This window comes from Anoplopoma fimbria, chromosome 2, assembly GCF_027596085.1.
Source record: "Anoplopoma fimbria isolate UVic2021 breed Golden Eagle Sablefish chromosome 2, Afim_UVic_2022, whole genome shotgun sequence".
NCBI lineage: Eukaryota > Metazoa > Chordata > Actinopteri > Perciformes > Anoplopomatidae > Anoplopoma > Anoplopoma fimbria.
The window spans coordinates 29,502,204-29,525,123 of NC_072450.1; the positions used below are offsets into that span (position 1 = coordinate 29,502,204).

The following is a 22,920-nucleotide window of genomic DNA, read 5'->3' on the forward strand; positions in this document are numbered from 1 at the left end:
GTCAGAAAAGACACTTTTGGGGTATTTTAAGGCTGAAACGTCTTTTGGCAGCAGAAAAGCTGTAAATGCATCTAAAAGTGATGAAAGTATCATGTTTTCATGAAAACACAAGGAAACTTGTTATTATGAGTCCAGAGGCCCTTACTTGAAGAAACTCATGTAAAGTATGAATTCCTGTCAGAAAAGACACTTTTGGGGTATTTTAAGGCTGAAACGTCTTTTGGCAGCAGAAAAGCTGTAAATGCATCTAAAAGTGATGAAAGTATCATGTTTTCATGAAAACACAAGGAAACTTGTTATTATGAGTCCAGAGGCCCTTACTTGAAGAAACTCATGTAAAGTATGAATTCCTGTCAGAAAAGACACTTTTGGGGTATTTTAAGGCTGAAACGTCTTTTGGCAGCAGAAAAGCTGTAAATGCATCTAAAAGTGATGAAAGTATCATGTTTTCATGAAAACACAAGGAAACTTGTTATTATGAGTCCAGAGGCCCTTACTTGAAGAAACTCATGTAAAGTATGGTTTCCTGTCAGAAAAGACACTTTTGGGGTATTTTAAGGCTGAAACGTCTTTTGGCAGCAGAAAAGCTGTAAATGCATCTAAAAGTGATGAAAGTATCATGTTTTCATGAAATCACAAGGAAACTTGTTATTATGAGTCCAGAGGCCCTTAGAGGCCCTTACTTGAAGAAACTCATGTAAAGTATGAATTCCTGTCAGAAAAGACACTTTTGGGGTATTTTAAGGCTGAAACGTCTTTTGGCAGCAGAAAAGCTGTAAATGCATCTAAAAGTGATGAAAGTATCATGTTTTCATGAAAACATAAACTTGTTAAAAGAGACACTTTTGTGGTATTTTAAAAAGCTGAAACGTCTTTTGGCTGAAACGCAGAAAAAGCTGTAAATGCATCTAAAAGTGATGAAAGTATCATGTTTTCATGAAATCACAAGGAAACTTGTTATTGAGTCCAGAGGCCCTTACTTGAAGAAACTCATGTAAAGTATGGTTTCATCGCAGAAAAGACAATTTTGGGGTATTTAAGGCTGAAATGTCTTTTTGCAGCAGAAAAGCTGTAAATGCATCTAAAAGTGATGAAAGTATCATGTTTTCATGAAATCACAAGGAAACTTGTTATTATGAGTCCAGAGGCCCTTACTTGAAGAAACTCATGTAAAGTATGGTTTCCTGTCAGAAAAGACACGTTTGGGGGTATCTTAAGGCTGAAACGTCTTTTGGCAGCAGAAAAGCTTGCATCTAAAAGGGTATTTTTTCAAAATCACAAGGTTGATTATGAGTCCAGGGGCCCTTACTTGAAGAAACTCATGTAAAGTATGAATTCCTGTCAGAAAAGACACTTTTTGGGGTATTTTAAGGCTGAAACGTCTTTTGGCAGCAGAAAAGCTGTAAATGCTATAAAAGTTATTAAAGTATCATGTCAGTACATCAAAGACATATATCAAATGAACAGTGTAAATATGCCACACTATTCTTGGGCCATATGCTAAATAAAGTATTGATTTTCAGTTACATGGAGTTTAAAGGATAACGCTGATAACATGCTGTATTTTTGTTATTTTAACCAGGTTTGACAGAGGACCAAAGAGTGTAAGGGGAGGAGATAATGTGGAATTGAATGGACTCATGGTGATTGCCGGACAATACAAGATGCAGAGGTACACTGATGTGGGTAACGAGCGGAGAGCTTACCATGGCCATGGGCATGGAGGGAAGTGTGTAGTGGCTGGATGGAAATTCCGGCTTGGGAAACAAGATTGGAATCAATGAAGCTCTCATCAGCTCCTAAATCCACCAAGGCACACAAGGTAAGAGACTGTTTCCACATGAGAGTAGCATCAAGCTGCATTCTGGTCTGGGGAATTGAAGAGGGAGTAGTCTGGCTCATCAGTATCCCCATGTCTACTGATAAGCCACCTCTATTGGCTGCTGGGGGCAGGAGACCATGAAATGACCCGCTTGGCCAGAGTAAATGCACATTTCATACTCCGGAGGCGTTCAGCCAATTAAAGCCATGCTTTAATTGCTGCATGGGCTCTTCGGCTGGGGAGAGGCAATCAGGAGAACCAGGAAGATCATGAAAATTTGAAGATGGGCTGTTGCTGTCTCTCCCGAGAGATGGAGGGGATGAGCGAGGGGATGGCAAATTTAGAAGCCGGCTAACCTTTTCTCTCTTATGTTCATAAAGACAATTATCTAGTTTATTTATTATTTATTAGTTTGCAAGGGAAATTAAAGCATCCAATTAGTCTGAGTCATCCCTAACCCCTCTAAAGTTTATCACAATACAATAAAATTAAACTGTTTAATCAGCATACATACAGTTCATATTATGTACTTGCTCATTAATTTATATTGTACAACAGCTGTCTTGGCAAAAACTCAGTCAATACTCAAATAGTCAAATCCCAAAACGTTCATTTTGTCATTAAATCTGCTGCACTTCAATCCATGAACAGAAAACCATAGCATTAAAGTGTATCATTCATTGGCAGGGCCACTGTATCCGAGTTCTCATGTTTTCATTGTGCATATTGGAACAACAATGACCAGAATGACAGTGCAGGTAGCTGCCGCGATCAGCACTCCGATTTTACACATCTTAGCCCTCCTGAACTCAGCCTCTTTTCTCTTGAGCAGTGAGTCAAAGCCTGGTGTGTAGATATCCTCTATCCAGTACTCCAGGTTGTTGGGGTTCAGGGACTCCTGTGTCTGATGAAACAAACAGACAGCTAACTCATCTCTCACTGAGTCATTAAGACCTCTGAGAAAAAAAACCTGGAGTGAAGTCTCGTTCCACCCTGAATTGGCAGCTGCCTTCCTAAATTCAATAGAAGAGTCAGCTATGCTGCAGGGGCCCTGATGTAGTGACAGTATGCGTCCCACTAACAGGGTGGTCAAAAACCATGATTTCTCAAACAAAATGAGGGTAAGAGGAGTTAGATGATAACAGTCACATACACTAGAAGCCCAGGCTAAAGCATTCCATTTAAGTTCCCCGATAATAAAGGCAATTTAGCTCTATTTGTGATATACATAGAGGGTTGCTGCTCAAACACTAAAAACTACTGCATTAAAAACAAGACTAGCATGTTCCAAGGTGTCCAGCATAGCGCTCCAGCGCGGGAACGTGTGGCGCCCGGGGCTGCAAGTTAGCTGGGCAGGGGGAATTGCTGGAGAGGAAAAGCTGTGTGGAAACCTGGATGAGCTGCTGTCCAATCTGGCCCACATCAGCCTAGAGGGATTTGAGAGCTTGACGGAAGGAATCTGGTCTGCTGGGTCCATGTTGGGCAAGATTGTTCTGTGACGGGACTTTAGGTTTTGAACCAAATGCATACACAGACAAGGCAGGTAGAAGTGAAGGGGTTCATTTCAGGGATGATGGGTGATGAGAATGATAAAGGTTGAGATGGGGCAGTAGAGACCGAGGGTCAGAGGGTGATGGTGGATGATTGATCCGAGGGAGGCAGAGCAGACAAAGCAGGCAGAACGCGGTATGAGTGTGGCAGGTTTGGGTCATGAGCTGGCAAGGCAGGCAGGCTGGGGGAGCGGGGAGGATGATCCTGGAGGCACAGGAAGATAGGGTAAATAGAGGCAAATATAACATGGGAAATAAAGTCAGGATACACCTTACTGATATTATGTGTAGTATAAACTAAAGCACTTCTATATATTTTCAATAATTTCAAAAATATGTTGAACTAATTTCAATTATCTAAATGCTCGCTGTTATAGCAGAAAAAAATAAATAAAACGATGATTTCAAACATTCAACCAGATAATTCATCAAAGATAACTTTGATCTAAATACATTGTACAGTAATTATACGAAAAGAAAACTATAATATGCTGGCTACAATAAAAAATCCAGTTCAGTGATCACCTGCTGCAGGTGTTTAAGACAGACAATTAAATCCATGACCTTCATACTGTCCTCTAAAGTTTATCACAATACAATAAAATTAAACTGTTTAATCAGCATACATACAGTTCATATTATGTACTTGCTGAATTAATTTATATTGTACAACAGCTGTCTTGGCAAAAGCTCAGTCAATACTCAAATAGTCAAATCCCAAAACGTTCATTTTGTCATTAAATCTGCTGCACTTACCCAATCCATGAACAGAAAACCATAGCATTAAAGTGTATCATTCATTGGCAGGGCCACTGTATCCGAGTTCTCATGTTTTCATTGTGCATATTGGAACAACAATGACCAGAATGACAGTGCAGGTAGCTGCCGCGATCAGCACTCCGATTTTACACATCTTAGCCCTCCTGAACTCAGCCTCTTTTCTCTTGAGCAGTGAGTCAAAGCCTGGTGTGTAGATATCCTCTATCCAGTACTCCAGGTTGTTGGGGTTCAGGGACTCCTGTGTCTGATGAAACAAACAGAGGGAATCAGTAGGAGGATGCAGAGGTCTAAAAAAAGTAGAATTTCTTTTTAACACTGATTTAGAAACTTAAAACCTTTACCTCTGTTTAAAAGTTTATTAAGTTAATATTGAAAAACTATTCTGGAATCCCTCAATAGGAGGCGCCACCAGTTCCAATCGTGTGCATGGGCACATTACTAGTAGATAATTATCAATTAGTAATTACATAGATTATATTTGCAATACTGTATCGGCTAGCATCCCAAGGTCATGGAAAGGTATGGTAATTTCACAAATTTATACCATACCCCACCATCCAATGACTCAAATAGGAATAAAGAATCCTTTATTATCCCAAAGAACAGTATGAGAAACATGGAAAACCGTCCCTAGAGTGCAATAGTTCTTCATTGGACCACACAGCCTTGTAAAGAACCACTTAAGAACCATTTTTGTTCTGTGTTTGGTCTGTATTTGCAGAGAACGTGCCCTTTGCCTGTATATTCTCATTAAGCTTTGGGACGTTTCTGGGTGCCAACCTTTAGAAAAATATAGCCACCTGGTGCCAGATTATAAGCGCACATCAAGAGGAAGCTACAAACATGGTGGACACAAAAATCTACATTTCACTAAATATTTTGCCAACTAAATCAAATTGTTATTGAACAATTCTACCTTTGTTTCTAAAACTGTTCACTTGTTCCACCTCAGCTCCATTGATGTAGTCTGGGGTTTGTGTCTTCGCCTGAAATTTCAAAAATTCAGCACCTTGGTTTTACTAATGCAGAGCACCACACTGCAAGATTGTTGATTTCCCTCCATATGAATTCTCATCCTTGTTTGTAATCCGGACGATAATGGTGGCGTCTTTCTCAAACTTTACATCAGTTTTCTTCATTTTGGGGCTTGCACTTGTGGATGCACAGCGTGAACAGGAGGGGGCTGAGCAAACATCCCGGGGGGTTAAATGTTCAACACTAGAGTGGAGGTGTGACCACAAATCCAAACTGACAGGGGTCTCTTTGTGAGCAGGTCCAATATCCAGTCGCTGAATCTAGTAATCAAGCCCTCCTTATTGTGCTTTAAATCATTTCAGCTTTCTATTTTTACCGAGTTAGACACATTTTTTTGGTCGAGTACTAGGCTGAAAATAGATTTACGCTTCCTGTTTAATTAATGTTAACATATACTCTTTTTTATGGTATTAAATTATGAATGAATTTATATTTTAATTGTTTTTGTTGTACCATGTTGGAGACCCATCCTGCTCTTCCCCCGAATTCAAAAAACCTAAAGACTGGAGCCCTAGACTGCTTAAGCTAATATCCAATATTATTCTTCTGAATGCCATATATTTAGAGATTGAACCAGAGGTGCAGTGACTGGCAGCGAATTTGACCGGTTGTCTGTCTCACAGTGTCAGCACTGTGATAGATTAGCAACCTTTACAGGCTGTACTCTGCCTGTTGCTCAATGTTAGCTGGAATCGCCTCCAGCCCTACAACCATGAAGTGGTTACAGAAAATAGACGGACGGATGCCATATATGGAGCTTTACTGGAAAAAATAACAGCCCCTGAAGTGCTATGTTGGAGTAGCTTTTTAAGTTTTTAAATTTATTTAATTTGATGTCATATGGGAATTTTGATGCAAACAATTAGTCAAACAATTTTTTGCCAGGCCATTCTCAAACACACAGAGACCATATCTGTTCCTGTGTAGCCTCACAGAGGCTACATATTTCTAGAAAAGGAAAGGAGAGTGGGAAGGACATTTTAGACTTCAGGACTAACATGAGATAACTTTGAAGTGTCTCAGAGCAATGACAAAGCATTGTGAATGTCCTAAAACACGATGTGATCTTATCCCTACTCTTTTTATTTTACCGCTTCGGCAGAAAACCCGGCGCCATCCCTTTGTGTAGGTTTGCGCACAGTTAATTTGAAGCGATCGCATTGTACCACGTACTATATTTTGGCTTTAAATAAGCATGCTTGTAACATCACTTCAGCTACAAGCTTAACATCATGTGACTCAGCGACATCATTTCACCTGATAGCATCATCAGTAAAAGTCATTAATCTTTTGGTTCCACACAAGATACGAAATTCCTGTAATTGTTTAACCCACACTCCAACCCGCCTTCCAGCCCTCCGCGGACTTTCTTGCTCTTAGGACTAACTAGGTCTGCTGCTTTGAGCATCTAATAATGGCTGATGGGTTTACATTGGATTTCATTGAAAGCTAAAGTGTGCCTTGTGCGTCAGTATGAAGACGCCACTTCTCCAGACCACTACTCCAGCGCCCCAGAAAATAGTTAGATGCCCATATGAACATTGATGCCCATATGAACATTGAAGCCAGTTTTTGTTGCTGTAATCATTCTTCCTGTTCAGTCTGGGCATTAAAACAACCCACTTTTTTCTAATACTACTGCAGATCTACAAGAAAACACTGTCCAGAGAAACACAAAGAGGAGATTTTGTACTAAAAAAACAATGACATTAGATGTTCAGTTGATTTGAATAAGCTGCTGAAATATCATTTAAAGTTCAGATGCACTTTGGAATACATTTTTATGCAAAGATTGGTGTTGATTTTGTCCCTACATTGAAAGCACCTACATTGAAGGCATATTAATAAAGGATTAATCATTATTATTATTAATTATTGTTATTAGAATTATGACAGCATGACCTGTTTAAATGTTCATATGGGCAACTGACTACTGTTTAAAACAGACTTAATTTTTTTTTTAATGTATGCAGTTAAATTCCTCTGCAATTAAGTTTAACTATATATATATGGTGAGACCTTGCTATGCTTAGTTCACTCCCCAACAGCCCTCTAGTAATTCTACTGGGAATCTGCAAGTTCCAATACCTGCAGGTCCAGAGCTGTGAGCTGCTTTGCCTTCTCTCCTGAGTTGTGTTTAGAATCCTTGATGGTCCAGGACGGCTGGCTGCGCTTGCCATGTGACTGGCTGGTGAGCCTCAGGTCAAGGTACAGGGGGCGACCTTTCACATGGGCCTTAGTGGGGGGTGTGAAGGGGTACATTGAGATAATCTGTTCGCTCAGGTAGGACTCCCTCTGAGGTTGAGGGGGCCGCTGGACTTGGGGGAACTCATGTTGATGCTCTTGCTCAACCTGGAAATGGTGATAAAAAAAGAGAAGTTTCCATCAGTGATCTTTTTTCAACCCAGTGAGCCTCTGCTATAGAAAAAGCAATTTTTTATAGTGTAGATCAACCAGGTCCTTAGTCTGAGCATTTACAGACTTTTCAAACTTCAAAACTCTCAGCCAGTATTCCTGACTTACAGCTCATCTGTAAGACAGGAAGCACAGAATGTATGATGAAGAAGGGGGTTTATTTTAAAATGTGTAATATCATCAGGCAGCTGATTATTAGTAAATGCCTTGAAAGAGAGAGTAAAATGCTACTGTGCAGACTTTTAGTCAAATAAAAGCAGTCTGCTTTTCAGACCTGTTTGCTATGATAAACATATCAACCATGCACTTATACACGTATACCATCATTTTAAGACACAGTTCTTGAAAATCAGACATCAGGTCTGCAATGTTCAAGATGGTATGCTTTTAAATACTTTTAGGACATTTAGCCTAATTACTTATATTATTAATGTTCCAATATCTGTCCACACAGATGGAGATCTTATTGAACCACAGCCAATATAAATTTCCATAAAGTAGTCACATCAGTGTTCTATCATAATGTAGACAGAGCAACAAAAAAATTGAGTTGCAGGTTAGTGTTACAAACCAAACCATGAGTAAAGTAATCAGATATAGCGTTGGAAAAAAGGGCTACTTGCTATAATATTTCAGAAGAAGTTCTGTAACACTTCCTCACTGTGTTATTTGGAGGGGATGGTACCTGTTCACAAACAGGCTTCACATCTCAAGAATCTCTCTGAGAGAATTACCAAACATTAAAGCAGCAGGACAATAAGGTAAATATAGAGCTACCCCACCAACGCCACTGCTTTTAATGATGTTTATCAATGTATTTTGAATCTGCTATGGATACTTTATTGTGTAACAGGGTTTTTATCGGCTGTTGAATTTCATCAAATTTCATTATCATATTTATTTATTCATTATCCCTAACTCTAACCACCGAGTTATATTGTTATATTTTTATTTCCTTTGGAAATGTATTAATATCTGTATCTATACAAGGCTTCTTTCATTTTGTTTTACTACAACACAAACATATGGCCAGTGGTGGTAACAATAGTAACCAGAAGTTGTCGGCCCGACCCCTTGGCTCACTGACATTTTCAACTACGGCAGTGGTATTTAATTAAAATTCAACGAGGGCCAGTTAAAGAGAATTTCCTCAAGCAAAGGTCCGCAACATCACAATAATGTGTAACTTGCGCAATGATTTTGTGCCATATATATTGAAGCAGTTGTATCAAAGTCTGCATATAGTCAACAACTAACTTTCAAATCAATTAAAGAGAGTTAAATTGAATAATATCTTTTCGTTTTTAAATTGGCCTGGATGAATTATAAATAATCCATACTCTAATAACAAATAAATGTTCTTCTCTCATTTCAAGTCAAATAAAAGATGCATTTAAGAATAAATACATAACAGAAAGCTTTTGAATATTTATTTCGAAAACAATATTTAACTCAATTGTCCATGCCCTCCAGCTTTAAATTCAGTTCATTCAGTTGTAAAGAAATGTCACCCCCCCAAAAAAATATATTATAGTCTTCAAAGAGAATAACGTGGGCACGGACTATATCTGTGGTTATTGAAACAACTCTCCCCTCTCTGTTAACATCATTGTTGGGCAGTGAATTAATGTATTAGAATTCTGATCATATTGGGCTTTTAGATTATTTATTTTCTGTGCCTTAATTTTGGAATTCACTGGATATGTTTGCTCAAACGATTTGTGCTTTGTGTCCTAGTGGCACTTCACATTGCTGCATTTAATAATCGCCACGGTCTCTGACCATATGAGATATACTGGTTTTGAACTGCTCGTTGAAAGATTAAACATGTAAGAATCTGTTCATTCTCTGGTCTCACTGTTCATGCTACTCTTTTATGAGCACCTCATGTGAAATTACTTGTCAAAAGGCATCTGGATCCGGACACGGACCACTGTCCGCCTATTAGTGACCCCTGATGTAGAGTGATAGTAGTAGTCGTGCCGTGCTTCTGTACACATTGAAGTGGTGAATAAGGGACTGCAGACAGATCGAAATGAAATAGGTATCACTATTGTGAAGGAATTTTCCTTATTGTATGTTAAACTTCCCTCATGTAGGTTAAAGGTCTGTAGGTCAGGTCAACTGTATGTCTCTCTTTGCCTGTCTCACTCTATGTGCCTGATAAGGCCGAGCTGGCTATGGGAGCTGGTAGGCCAAGCTCAGCTAGAAACCTTCGATATTCGGTATAGACCCAACTCAGTTGGAGACGCTGGATAAGAGAGACTGTACAGAGGTTATGTTGTTGCTAGCACAGCACGTATTTCCTTGTTTAGATCTTATATCCAATAGAATCCTCACACATGCCAGGCTGATGTAGAACTAACCCTATTTGGATATAGCGGAACTTGGTTAGTCCCTGGTCTGGGGAAGGTTAAATACTTTGCTCAAGGACATCATCTTCAGAATTGGGTAGCAGTACACTGTGATTCACACGTGGTGTTTTGCCTATTCTCCTCGATCGAGCAACAAAAAATGTTACTGCTTAAGACATCTGGGTCTGCCGAAACTTCTTCTGTCTCAAGGGAACTAGCCCTAACATTTCCATCACAACTATTACTTAAATGTTCATGCTTGTTTAACAGATGTATTGATAAAGTATTGGCTGTTTTTTACTCCCAAATGTTTTATTGCACTTAAAGTGGCAGGCTTAGTTCTCCAAAATTTGAGTAATCTTCACTTCACCTGGTTCGCTTCAGTGTCTCCATCGCAGCTATCCGCTCGGTGACTTTGGTTTGTGTGCGTGTGTCTAGTCAGCTCCCTATGTAGATATGTATGGCTCTTTCTATGCCAGACCTGGGCATTATACGGCCCCTTTGCCACACCCGGCCCTTTGGCTGTCACCGACCGCTGGATGTCAATGGGAAATCAGGCATAAAACGTACATTTTATTTTGAAGGCGACTGCTGCTGTTTTTTTTTTCAATTTACATACGTTAGTACGTTAGTGAATGTGTGCGAGCAGCAGCGTCACTGCAATGTGTTGGCGAACTGAGCTTACAGGAGATGTGAGTTACCCGTTTGCCCTAAAAAATGTCAGCCTATGTTAAAAAAAGAAAGCTTGATACAGAGTGTAGAGTTTTTAACAAAACATGGACTTCTAAGTATTTATCTACTAAAGTCAAAGGTAAAGCCGTGTGCTTTGTGTGGAACAGATCCCAGTGTTTAAGGATTACAATTTGAATCGCCATTATGAGACAAAACACACGGAGAAATACGATAAGATAAGATAATCCTTTATTAGTCCCGTAGCGGGGAAATACAAAAATTTGACTGATGCAGAGCGGGGGCACGAACATCTGAGGCTTTGCTAGCTAAGCTGCAAAAGCAAGATTTTTACCAAGCTTTGCACATCCAGGGATGGAGCAGCCAAGACCAGCATTGTAATATCCCACAAAATGCTAAAAACAGCCCCAGAAAACAGCCGTTCTCCAGGCGGACGGTAACGACGATGAAGACATCGTGGGAAATCTGGAGCTTCAGCTGCAAAAAAAACAAGCAATTTCAAAATGTTCTCCTTGTGTCACAGTTCTTCCTCCATACTGTCAGTAGCTCCATACTCCCTGTCACTCTGTCTCACTCACCTAATTGGCTCACTCTGTTCACCTGCCTGTCACTCTGTCTCTCAGTTCACTCTGGCCACTCCCAGCTCACGTCATAGCTCTGCCCCTTCTCTCCTGTCACTCCACATCTCACTCACCTAATCAGCCTTACTCAGTGCACCTGTCTGCCACGCCCACCTCATCAGCACAATCACTCTCACCTGCTCACTCTGCTGCACCTACTCCCTCCAGTATTTAAACCCGTCAGTCAGTCACACACTCACTGCCAGATCATTCGTCGCATTCATGCCAGACCTTCCAGCAATTTCCCTAGGACTGATTTCCCGTTGCCGTCCCTGCCCGTTTGGACTTCCCTGCCTTGCCTTTGCCCCGGTTAGCCGCCTTAGCTTTCTGTCCCCGACCACGAGTTTAGCCTCTGCTTTCTCTGGTTTCCGTCTGCCTGATCCCCTGACGGCTTGGCACGCTCCCGATAGGAATATCCACCGTGAGTCATATCCCGCCCGTTTGTCTGCTGTATGTCCCGCTTTCAATAAAGCTTCTGAAACTTACTCCATCTCAGTCGTACTGCTTTTGGGTCCACACCACACCCGTGACACATATGCAATTTTTTTAGTTTCTTCATGTACTTTTAATTTCTACTAGAACATGTTTATATGCTGTAATGCTTAACTTTAAGTGTGATTTATGCTTGCCACATCTGAGAGGGTTGCGAGTGTCTGTACAGCCAAAGTTACGCCACACCATCAGACACAGCCCTTTGCCGGTTTGTGCACATCCCACTTTATCGTAATACGCAAACGATGATTGGCAGAGGTAATGAAGAACTTCAAGGAGTGTGTTTTTTTTTTTTAACTCTATATGAAAAGTTGTGGTTCTGCCGCTTTCTCTTCTCAAAATTCGCCCCTCCTTTCCTCTGCAAATTTCCCTGATGTGGGACTAATAAAGGATTATCTTATTTTATCTACAGCTCAACGAGTGAGGGATCAAGAAAGACAGAAAGAGAGAGAGGTAGTGTGCAGCTGGTCGAGCTAGCTAGAGAGTAAGTGAAGACAGGGACCGGCGTTCGTTAGAGTGAAGCCGTGAATCAAAAATAAACTTTATTTTCAGATTTGTTTCAAGATGTGTACTTTCAAAAGAACAAATAAACCCATCCAGACCTTCTCATAAACAGGCGGAGAAATGCCGAATTTAGAAGGAATACAGCCCAATGCACACTTCATTCTGCTGTTGCTTGCCTGTTCTTTCTGTCTGTATAAGTCAGGCCTGTGAGGTCTGTGAATCTCGATACTGGACATGCATGACGGGTGTGACAAAGCCGCAGTATTTGAACCGCAACGGAGAACGGGCTTCTTTCCCTTCTTATCGTTGGGGATAACATCCCCTTGTTGGGTTCAAATGCTATTTCCTAATGCCCAGAAAAGTCCCAATCACAGCAACATAAGAAGACACAAATACAGGAATATGCAGATTCTCTGCAGATACAGACACCGCCATCAAACTAGTGGGTCATAAGTCATGATTGAGAGGGATTCTTTTTCAGTTTTTTGTGTCCCGGCTCAGTTTTATTGCTTGACATGATATACAGCGGCTTCATAGATTTCCTGATGTAGAAACAGGCTGCATACAGACAGCTCAGGGTCAAGACCCATTTCAATTAACATCTGCTCCATTTACATTACATTTGTGCTGAAAGGTCACAGGGAATGATTTGTGTGATCAAGACCTGCTGAGACATCTTGACATTTCAACATGTGGTTTTAAAAGCCTGTCCCAAGTCAGCAGGGCTGTGTAGGGAGCAAAAACAATTAAGATGAAAATGCTGCTAAAAAGAATAAGAGAAAAATATAAATGTAATATCTAAGTCAGGACGTGCTGGAATTAGAACTGTGGTATACAGATATCACACTACTCTACCACGATACAATAGAGAGCAAGATGGCGGACCTAGTCACATAAAGTGGTCAGGTCACGCAAGACTTCATAATGGCGGCGTATCCACGATCATTAAAGGGGGGAATGTGTCACACAAGGGAGGCCGCGCTTAACACATCACTTGGGTATGAATGAGCATAACGGCGTATTTGTGTGTATAGATACGTGTGTGTGGGTTAGTTTAGGAAAGAAGAAGAAAACATTCAAAGCAAGGCAGTTTGTCACCGCAGCAGTAAAGTACAGTAACTGTAACTTTATCACACAGAAGCTGCTGGCAAACTCAGGTCCACCAGCAGTGGCACTGGTCCTTTAACTAATAAAATACAGTCTACCAACTTAATTCGTGATGGCTTAAGTTAACAAAACAAAGCTCAGCAGTGTGAAACAGCACAACAGTTATGTTTCACTGAACGGGACTCGGCGGTCCGTAATAGCCACTTACTTGAGATCGCTTGGTTGTGATTGGCGTTTGTTTCTTCAGACTTGTTCGCTGGCGTTTAGCGCCGTGCTGCCCCACATGTGGAAGCAGGGAACAAAAGTGAATGTCGACTTGAATAGGAAGAGAGCTGGGCTTAGTTAACCTTATCTTCCTCTGAAGATGAATCTTCCTTTTGCAGGTTAAAGTTGGGAAGCAAGGGGTGAGTTATCCATTTCTTCTTAGGGATCCAAGTGTGTTCGTGAAGACCAAAACAGACTGTTGCTCATCCAACGAGGTTGTGACTGCTACCTAGGTTTTTTTGGGTACCAATGTTGTAACCTCCTTTTAGCAACGTGAGTAGCAATATCACCTCACAGTGTGAAGTTGTGCACTGATTTATATAGCCTTGGTGATGTCATGGCCAAATTACAGGGACTCCCTTAAATGTAGGCCTCTCTCTTTGTTTCACCCCACATGGTGAAGTCCCAACATCCCCCCTTTGGTCTAAAGAGTGGGGTGCTGGCCACAGTCAAGGGCGGAACAGTACCTCTGGGTAAAACATTCAAAACGCTTTAACACTACATGTCATCATTCACCCCTTCACAGCCATTCATACACTGATGGCAGGGGCTACCATGCATGGAGCCACCTGCCAATCAGGTCTCTAACTTTCACACCCATTGGGGACATTAGGGGTGGGAGCCTCTAGGCACCTCACGATTCGATTACGATTCAAAGGGCTACGATGCGATTATAAAACGATTATCTATTAATCTTGATGCATTTAAATACATGTGGTTAAACTAAACATATAGTGATAAAGTGCATGGCTACGGTGACACAGCATTCTGTGGCAAGGGCTGTCCACTCATACTGTCCTACTTCTATCCTACCCACTTCCCTCACTGATTCCAGTGTATCGCTGTGTCCGTATAAACGTTGAGATGAATGTTGTTTATCGTGTCCAACGAATCGCCTTTTTCTTCTTATATTCTTGTTTTTATTGTGGGAGAACCTTTCACCAGCAGCTCATGGATACTTTAAAATCTCAATCACTGTCATTTTTATGTAGATATAATTGCCATATTTCAATTTTTCATGACCTCCTCATCACTATGTGAGCGTGGCTTACTTACAGCACAAGCCTATGTTGACGTGGCTGGATACGTGGTACTTAGCTAAAGCTAATTAGCAGCAAGATACTCCCGTGTCAACCACTAAAAATGTATACAGAAGATTGCAGTGCTGGAAAATAAAATGCATTGGTAGAAGTGAACGTGGGAATGGACTATGTGGGAACGAGACCACTCTACAATTGACTCAAAGCAGTGGATAAGAGCATGCTAACACATTAATTATCAACAACAAGACTACCCAGAAAAGAAGGGGTTGCCCAGAAATAAAGCCATTAGAGGTAGTCCTCCCATGAACTCTCTTTTTGCAAAGAGAGTAAATTATATCCCTGGAAATTGGGAAATTGAATTAAATTTTTGATTCCTTCCAATCAGGTTTTCGACTACACCATAGCACTGAGACTGCTCTTGTTAAGGTCTTCATTGATATCCACTTGAACATGGACAGTGTGTCAATTTCTTTCTTAGTATTATTAATTCTCAGTGCCGCATTCAACATAGTCGACCACAACATACAACTCGACTGACTTGACAACTGGTTGTGACTTTCTGGCACAGCACTAAACTGGTTTGAAACATACGTAAAGGACAGGGACTGCTTTGTGTCTATAGGTAGCTACACATTTTGGCAGACAAATATGACTTCACTTCTATTCAGGGGCCTCTTCTGTTTAACATCTAAATGCATCCACTGGCTCAAATTATGGAAAACAACAAAATAAGTTACCATAATTATGCCAGGGGACTATGGTCCCATACAATCACTAAGTAAATGCATTGATGACCATATGTCCCTGAATTTTCTTCAATTAAAAAAATGATAAATCTGTGGCAGCAGTTTTTGGAGCTAAGGAGAAACGTTTAAAAGTCAGCACTCAACTTTAGCTGGCAATGTTAAAAACCACAAACCAAGCAAGAAATCTAAGTGTAGCCATGGACTCAAGACTTGAATTTCAAAAGCTACATAAAGACAATTACAAAGACAGCCTACTACCACCTTCAGAATATATCAATGATTTAAGGATTTACGTCCCAGCAGGACATAAGTCCTTAAATCCTTGTTTATGCATTTATCTTTTTAACAGACTACTTTTAACAGACTACTGCAACGGTGTCATCGCAGGTCATCTAAAAAAAAAAAACATTTAAAAGAAATCACGGATCATAAAGTTTGCGGTTCGGATCATATCACAGATAAGAGTCACGGATTGGATCACATATCGGTCCAGAACAAAAAGGGCGAATATAACTTCTAGAGATCCCGATCACGTTTTGTTTTGACGCAAATACTAATTACCGATCTATATTGTTGTTTAATTGTAGCAGCTGGTCTAAAGGAAAGGAAATAAAAGACTGTATTTTTATGAATTAAAACATTAGTAGTTTTTAATGTCTTCAAATCTGCTTAGAGGTGGTGTAAACAGGGCATAATTCATCTCTAATATCCTTTTATGTTGTTGTGAAAACATTCCTTCATACAACTGGATTTATTCAAGTTTTTCACGAACACCTACATTTACGCGATGACATCATGATGTCGTTATAATTTACCTTCGCCCAATACTAATTTTCACTGAACCATTATGATTCGTTCAGGCTATCCTGAACGAATCATAATGTAACAGAACGGAACCCTCGTTCTCCTCTTGTCAATTTAAACATGGACTGGTTGTTTACAATGTAACATTATAAGCGATTGGCAAATAGAAAAGCGTAAATGCCAATGTCCTGATAACAATTGTTTGTAAAACTTTATTTCACACTGCGTTAGTTGATGTTAAACTGTGTAAATAATCACTTTAATTAAATAATTTCTTACAGTGCAATGTTTTATTTAATTTTATACCTGTCTTATTCTGTTTAAGCCTGTTTTTTTATTTTATCTCTTTTTTTAAATTGTTTTTACATGAATGTGTTTCTTGCTGTCTGTCTTATGGGTGAACGCAGCGGAAATGGCGGCTCCCAAAATGTAAAGCCAAAAACATCCTGATCGCAGGCTGGTCAATGCCTGTTTTTTAAGGAAGCGCTTGATTTGATATGCATTATTAACATTAATATCATAGGCGATTACGTTTATTTGATTGTGGGAAGCCAAAATCGTGGTTGACTAATATTAAATTAATTGTGCAGCCCTAATTTACAGTAGGAAAACCTGAATTAATTAAGTTTGTGGAATACTGGCATTGACACCCATTCACACACCAATGGCAGAGCCTTTTAGAGCACTTGGGGGTTAAGTGTTGACACATCCACATGGACTAGAGCCGGGGATTGAACCGCCAATCTTCTGATTGAGGGACAACTCGCTGTACCTTCTGAGCCACAGTCCCCCCAATTAAGGCCTCAGACAGGTCGTACTTGTTAGAGTTTACTTGTGTGAATAAAGAAGCTGCAGCTGCAACTGCCACTAAGGCCCTAAACATTCAGGGAAACGAGGGAGTGGAGGCCTCAGAATCAGAATAAGAGCCCTCGAGCTTTAAAAGTCCTTTGAGCAAACAACCTCTACTCCTGCTAATGTTCATTCCTCCAATGCTTCTTATGACCAATACGATGTTAGCAGGCACTTTGCCTTAATTCCTGAAGTGAATTGCTATTATAGCTATTGAGCTCATTGGGCAACTTCGAGGTATGTATTTAGCATAATGTAATGTATGTATGTACAGTACCAGTCAAAAGTTTGGACACACCTTCTCATTCAACTACTTTGAAGAATCTAAAATATAAAACATATTCTGGTTTGTTGAGCATTTGTTTGTTTACCACATAATTCTATATGTGTTCCTTCATAGTTTGGATATCTTCACTATTAATCTACAATGTAGAAAAAAATAAAAATAAAAATAAAGAAAAAACATTGAATGAGAAGGTGTGTCCAAACTCTTGACTGGTACTGTATGTATACATTTATAGCTGCTTTTCGCATTTTTTTGGTCTTTATTTACTTCATGAATATTCATCTTTAAAACAAACTGGACTGACTAGATGTCTTTGAAGAAACAATAAAAATCATTATTATTGCAAAAAAAGTGAATTTAAAATCTGTGTTTCTACCTCTTTGGCCCTCCGGTGTCTGTCTTTGCTTTCTCTGCCCTTGTCCTTGCCCTCTTCTCCGGGTTGGCAGGAGTATGAGACTGTCCTCAAGTCCCGCAGAGATTTGGTGATGCTGGTGACTTTTGACTCAGTGGCACCGTTCTCCCCGTTGAGTGAGCAGGAGGATCTCCTGATGAACAGTCTCTTCTTCAGAGCATTTACCCTGAGGCTATCGCTGTTACTCCCATCTGAGCAGCACCACTCCTCTGAAGAGCCATTGTCTATTTTGACTTTGTGACCAGTGGTGTGGCACTTGAAAATACTAGATAAGGGGGCGGGGTCATTATGGTGATGGTGGGGATGTGGCTTGTCGGGTGTGGCACCGGACCTTGATGCAGACGCTGTCTCCCAGTGTCTCCCGTCGGCCTCAGGTTCCTGGCTCTTCTCGTCCAGCTTGTTTAGTTTGGAAAGCACATGGGAGATCTCACCACGAAACACCGACAGAGACTCCAGCTTCTTTTCGATCTCACCAATCCTCATAACCAACTTGCACACACTCAATTTGAGCTCATTGTCTGGGTTTTCCTGTGAATGGAAGAGGCAGTCCGGCTTGGACTTGGCTAGTCTGATAATGTTGCGTTCAGGGGAGTTGTCAACTTCAGACTTAAGCGTTACCTGAGAAAGAGACCCATTACTGTTGTAGCATGATGATTGGACAATGCCAAGAGAGTCACAAACACTCATATCATCCAAAAAACGAAAAATGTCACTTATGTCATCACCAACGATCTCAGAGTCCACATCACAGTGTTTGAAAGCGTGTCTTTCTCTATCACTGGACTTAGCGGGGTATTCTTTCACCTTTTTCTGCTCAGCCTGCTCTGTTTGAGTCCCAACACTAAAGGAGCGGTCCCCTCCCTGAAAGTATGAACTGTTCATATATTTATCCCTAAAATTTCTGAATGCTTCCCTTTCCTCCAAACCCCCAGGCCTACTTGCCATTAGTCCTACATCCTTTTTTCTAATTCCATTAGTTTTCTTTGCAGAGCCACATGAAGAATCTACAAATTTCTTTGGGCTCTGAAATTGCTGTTCGTCAGTGTTTATGATGGTGACATTGCAATGGTGGTTTTCTTTGAGTGGTTTGCTGTTCAGAAATGACCCCTCAAACTCCGGCGGCCCCTCTTCCGTATTGAGACTGAGGCTTTTCATTGGCCATGGCGGCTGCTTCGCTGCTTTTTTACTGTAATTCCTGCTGCTGACACGCTCCATGACAGTGGTCGGACCAAAGTATGTGGAAGCCTGTAAATCATCCAGGCTCTCATGCTTCACCCTCCGTCTGTCCTGAAGAGGGGAGTTGAGTGTCGGCTCAAAGTAGGGGTTACTGTAGGGCAGTTCAAAGCTGTGGTTGAAGAAGGTTGCAGGCTTGTGCAGCTCTCTCTTGTGGTAGCCCTCAGCAGCCTTACTGCCCTGATGGTCGACCTACAAAAGTAACCCAGACAAGGACTGATTCAACTTTAAAACACCCAAACACAGTAAATACAGCAGAGACCTCAAGAGGTTATATTTTAGAGACAAAATGCAAAATGGATACTAAACTGAATGGAAACATTTTTACACTGTAAAGGGAAGAATATGTCAAGGAGGACTAAGTTAAGTTGTGCTCAAATACTGAAGACATCCATTATGGTCCTCTGGTCTTCATAACAAATGGGGTGGGAGGTTAGTGTGTAAGACAATGCAAATGTTGTATTAATACTCATTAAGGATAGCAAGAATAAATAATCAGAAAAATATTATAGTACAACATGTCATGGCATGACATGGCCCATCTGCCAATAAGACCATCGTGAGAGTGTTATTTGAAACATAATGCATAATTAAGATGCAATGATAAAATATGGGTTATGTATTTTGAGATATAACTTATCCTTTCACAAACATAAAGGAATTTTATAAATATGCTGCCACTCCCTTGTTTTCAGGCTATTAAGTGCAGTATATGGAAAATAGCATATATTCCATATTTTTCTGAAGCAGTGGAAAGTAACAAAAGTGCATTGTACTGCATTGAATTACTTTACACTTCTACTCAAGTACATTTCAGAGAGCATTCCAGCGACACAGAATCAGTGTTACACTGGATATTTTTTTGACTTGTATTCTTGTCAACTCTGGTAAATTAATCTAATCAATCAAAACTTAACAATGACAATTTTTTTCATCAAGTGTTAAGTCACTTATGTTTACAGTTTTGAAACATGCCGGCAAATGGCTTTTTGTATGGCTCTTATTTTGTATATGGAATACTAGTTTTTTTTGACAGTTATAAATAACTAAATTAATTATTATTATATTATTATATCTTCTTTAGGACATTATACAGTTGTTTTGCTTTTCAACCCAACAGATAGCAATAGAAATCCTTTTTTACACATATTTTAATGTTATATTGTTCTAAACCCTGATTTTAATGTACATCTGAACAGCAGTTGTATATTAACATTGTTTCAATTTTGCCACCAATCAACAGCATCCTAAAAAAAAAAAATACAAACCTGTGGCGAGAAGGCCACAAATTTGTGAAAGTCCTCCTTGAAGAAGTTCCTCTTCTGGTTGCAAGAGTGAACAGAGAAGGCCTCTGGATGACTAATGTGCTGAACGGACTCATGGTCAGTGGTGGACCCGCTGTCGATCTCCATGGGAAAGTAGGTGCTCTGCATTTGGCAGGGTTGAGACTTGGGACTGCAGGTGGAGTACTGGGGCAGATGGTGCAGCTTGCCCAGAGAGGCTGCTCTACATTTCATGTCCTTTCTGATGCCCAGAAGAAAGTTAGGGTCTGAGGTGGGAATAAACTGCTGGCAGTTGTTGCACTCAGATGATTTAGGACAGGGAGGGGCACTCTGAGTCACAGGGTGCTGCTGGGGGCGCTGATGCTGGTAATGGTGTCCATCCCTAGGGTGATCCATGTGCTCATAACCAAGCACCCTGTCACAGTCCTGAAACTTAGTATCATCATCAAACCTGCCCAGCTCCACCGACTGGTCCTTGTGGAACATGGCTCTATGCACTATGTGGAGCTTGTCTTTGACTATGCTTCCATTCATCTGGATCAAGTTAAACATGGTGACGATGTCCGCCGCCACCATGAGCTTCTTAGATTGCGGGTCCTCCATGGTGCAGCGCATCTTGTCCTTGAAGAGGGCGGCCGGGAAGGTGGGGTCTTGACAGGCTATGTGGAAGAGCAGGCTGCGGAGCTTGGCCAGTTGCACGAGGTCGAAGCGTGCGCACAAGGACTTACACAGATCTTGATATGACATGGTGTTATGCTTGGTGCCCAGCTCATCCAGGATCTGTACCAGGGACAGAGAGTACTCTGGGAGGGGGTCCATGGCAAGCTGGTTGGCAAGAACAGGCCTAACGAGGAGGTCCGTCACTTGGGAGAAGCTGGACACCTGGACAACAGGAGATAAACAAATCACTGCAAATGAGTTGCACATATATTTAAAAAAGGCACTAGAGGAGTCAGACACACTGTACAGTAAGACACATTCAAAATGACCCAGTTTGCTTTTTTTTTTTTTTTTTTTTTCTCTCTCGATGTAGAGCCTTGCGGGAATGCATCTTGCTCCTTGGAACCGGACCAGTTTAAACTGAGTCCACCTGCAATGTGTTAGAAAACATCAGCCGCAGAGCGTCTAATTGTGCAGGTGCGTGTGCGTTTGCAGGTGCGTGTGCAGGTGCGCGCACAGGGAGATTTAAGCCTTATTGCAGCAGCACAGCGTTACTCACCTTGAGTTATCGTCTGATCAGCTCGGTGCAGCACAGCATGTCCCTCCGACAAAAATAAATAAATAAATAAAAATAAACTGAGAGCATTTATGCATCGTCTCGCTCTGGATCTCCCCTTAACCGGCAACCAAAACAGTGTTTTAAAAGACGAATTTCAACCATATCCGTCAGACTAAATTAGAATATTAAAACCAAACGCGCGTGCAGGTAAATGCATACAGAGATCCAATCCTCTCGAGCTGCATGTCACAGCAAACTGAAAAAACGTCGGACAATCTTAGACTCCTATCACAGCTGTCCGGGACTGCTGTGCAGAAAAATAATCAGTGTCAATGCAAATAAAACCCACTACACTACCGGTTTCCGCTTTCAAAATAAGAGTCTAAGAAGAGCGTGACTGATACAGATGGTAGAAGGAGTTCTCATGCCACGTTTTTCTTATTTATTGACATGAGTAAACTGCATGTTGTCCTTTGGCTGGGTGGAGGTTATTGTAACTATTTAGTTTACTGTTTGGGAGTGTAAACGATATAGCATAATTAAAATAACAATTACATGTAGATAAGATAAGATAAAATAAGATAATCCTTTATTAGTCCCGCAGCGGGGAAATTTACAGGATTACAGCAGCATAGAGGATAGTGCAAACAAGAGACATAGTAAAAAAAACAAGATCAAAAATAAGTATTATAAATAAGCAAATGAGCAATAAAAAAAACAGTAAAAAACAGTAAAGAATCCACAGTAACTGAAATATTAAATATACAGACTACTACAGAAACTATTATAACTATTGTATTGCACGATGTATGGTTACTGTAAAATAACAATCCTATATAAACCTACTAAAATGTAAGTATTTTCCCCATAAATGAAGTGGGTTTCAAGTGTAAAGTAGTAGCATATCATTTAAATACTCAAGTACAGTAGCAGTAAATTAAAATGAATTATAAGTACTTTAATAACTTTTCTTTGTTTGACACTATCTTAAATAACAAAACTTACAAGAGCAATTTATTTCCTCTGCTGTCCACAGATTGTTTCAAAATTAAGTAACTTTGTACATTTTGGAAAGTGTTCATTTAAGAGCAATCAAACATATTTCAAGGGGAGAAAATTAAATGAAAACCATCCATCCATCCATCCATCTCCTTCCGCTTATCCGGGGCCGGGTCGCGGGGGCAGCAAGCTAAGGAGGGTCCTCCAGACGTCCTTCTCCCCAGCAACACTTTCCAGCTCCTCCTGGGGAACCCCGAGGCGTTCCCAGGCCAGACGAGATATATAATCTCTCCAGCGTGTTCTGGGTCTACCCCGGGGCCTCTTACCAGTTGGACGTGCCTGGAAAACCTCTAAAGGGAGGCGTCCAGGAGGCATCCTGATCAGATGCCCGAGCCACCTCAGCTGGCCCCTTT

At 40.7% G+C, this 22,920-nt stretch overlaps 1 protein-coding gene across 2 annotated transcripts; it reads right to left on the reverse strand.

Annotated features, from left to right (window-relative positions):
* Positions 1-3,155: 3,155 nt before the first annotated feature.
* On the reverse strand, positions 3,156-21,801 carry minar1 (membrane integral NOTCH2 associated receptor 1). Of its 2 annotated transcripts, XM_054617201.1 has the most exons (6): positions 21,509-21,801; positions 20,275-21,171; positions 17,738-19,198; positions 7,276-7,539; positions 4,129-4,396; positions 3,156-3,577 (listed from the first exon to the last, which is right to left on the reverse strand). In XM_054617201.1, the coding sequence occupies exons 2-5, from the start codon at positions 21,106-21,108 to the stop codon at positions 4,199-4,201; spliced, it is 2,757 nt and encodes a 918-aa protein (XP_054473176.1). In that variant the 5' UTR covers positions 21,109-21,171; positions 21,509-21,801; the 3' UTR covers positions 3,156-3,577; positions 4,129-4,198. The 2 variants fall into 2 exon arrangements, with proteins under 2 accessions (XP_054473176.1, XP_054473184.1); XM_054617209.1 differs by lacking the exons at positions 3,156-3,577; positions 4,129-4,396; positions 7,276-7,539 and adding an exon at positions 10,899-11,123.
* Between the last annotated feature and the right edge of the window lie 1,119 nt (positions 21,802-22,920).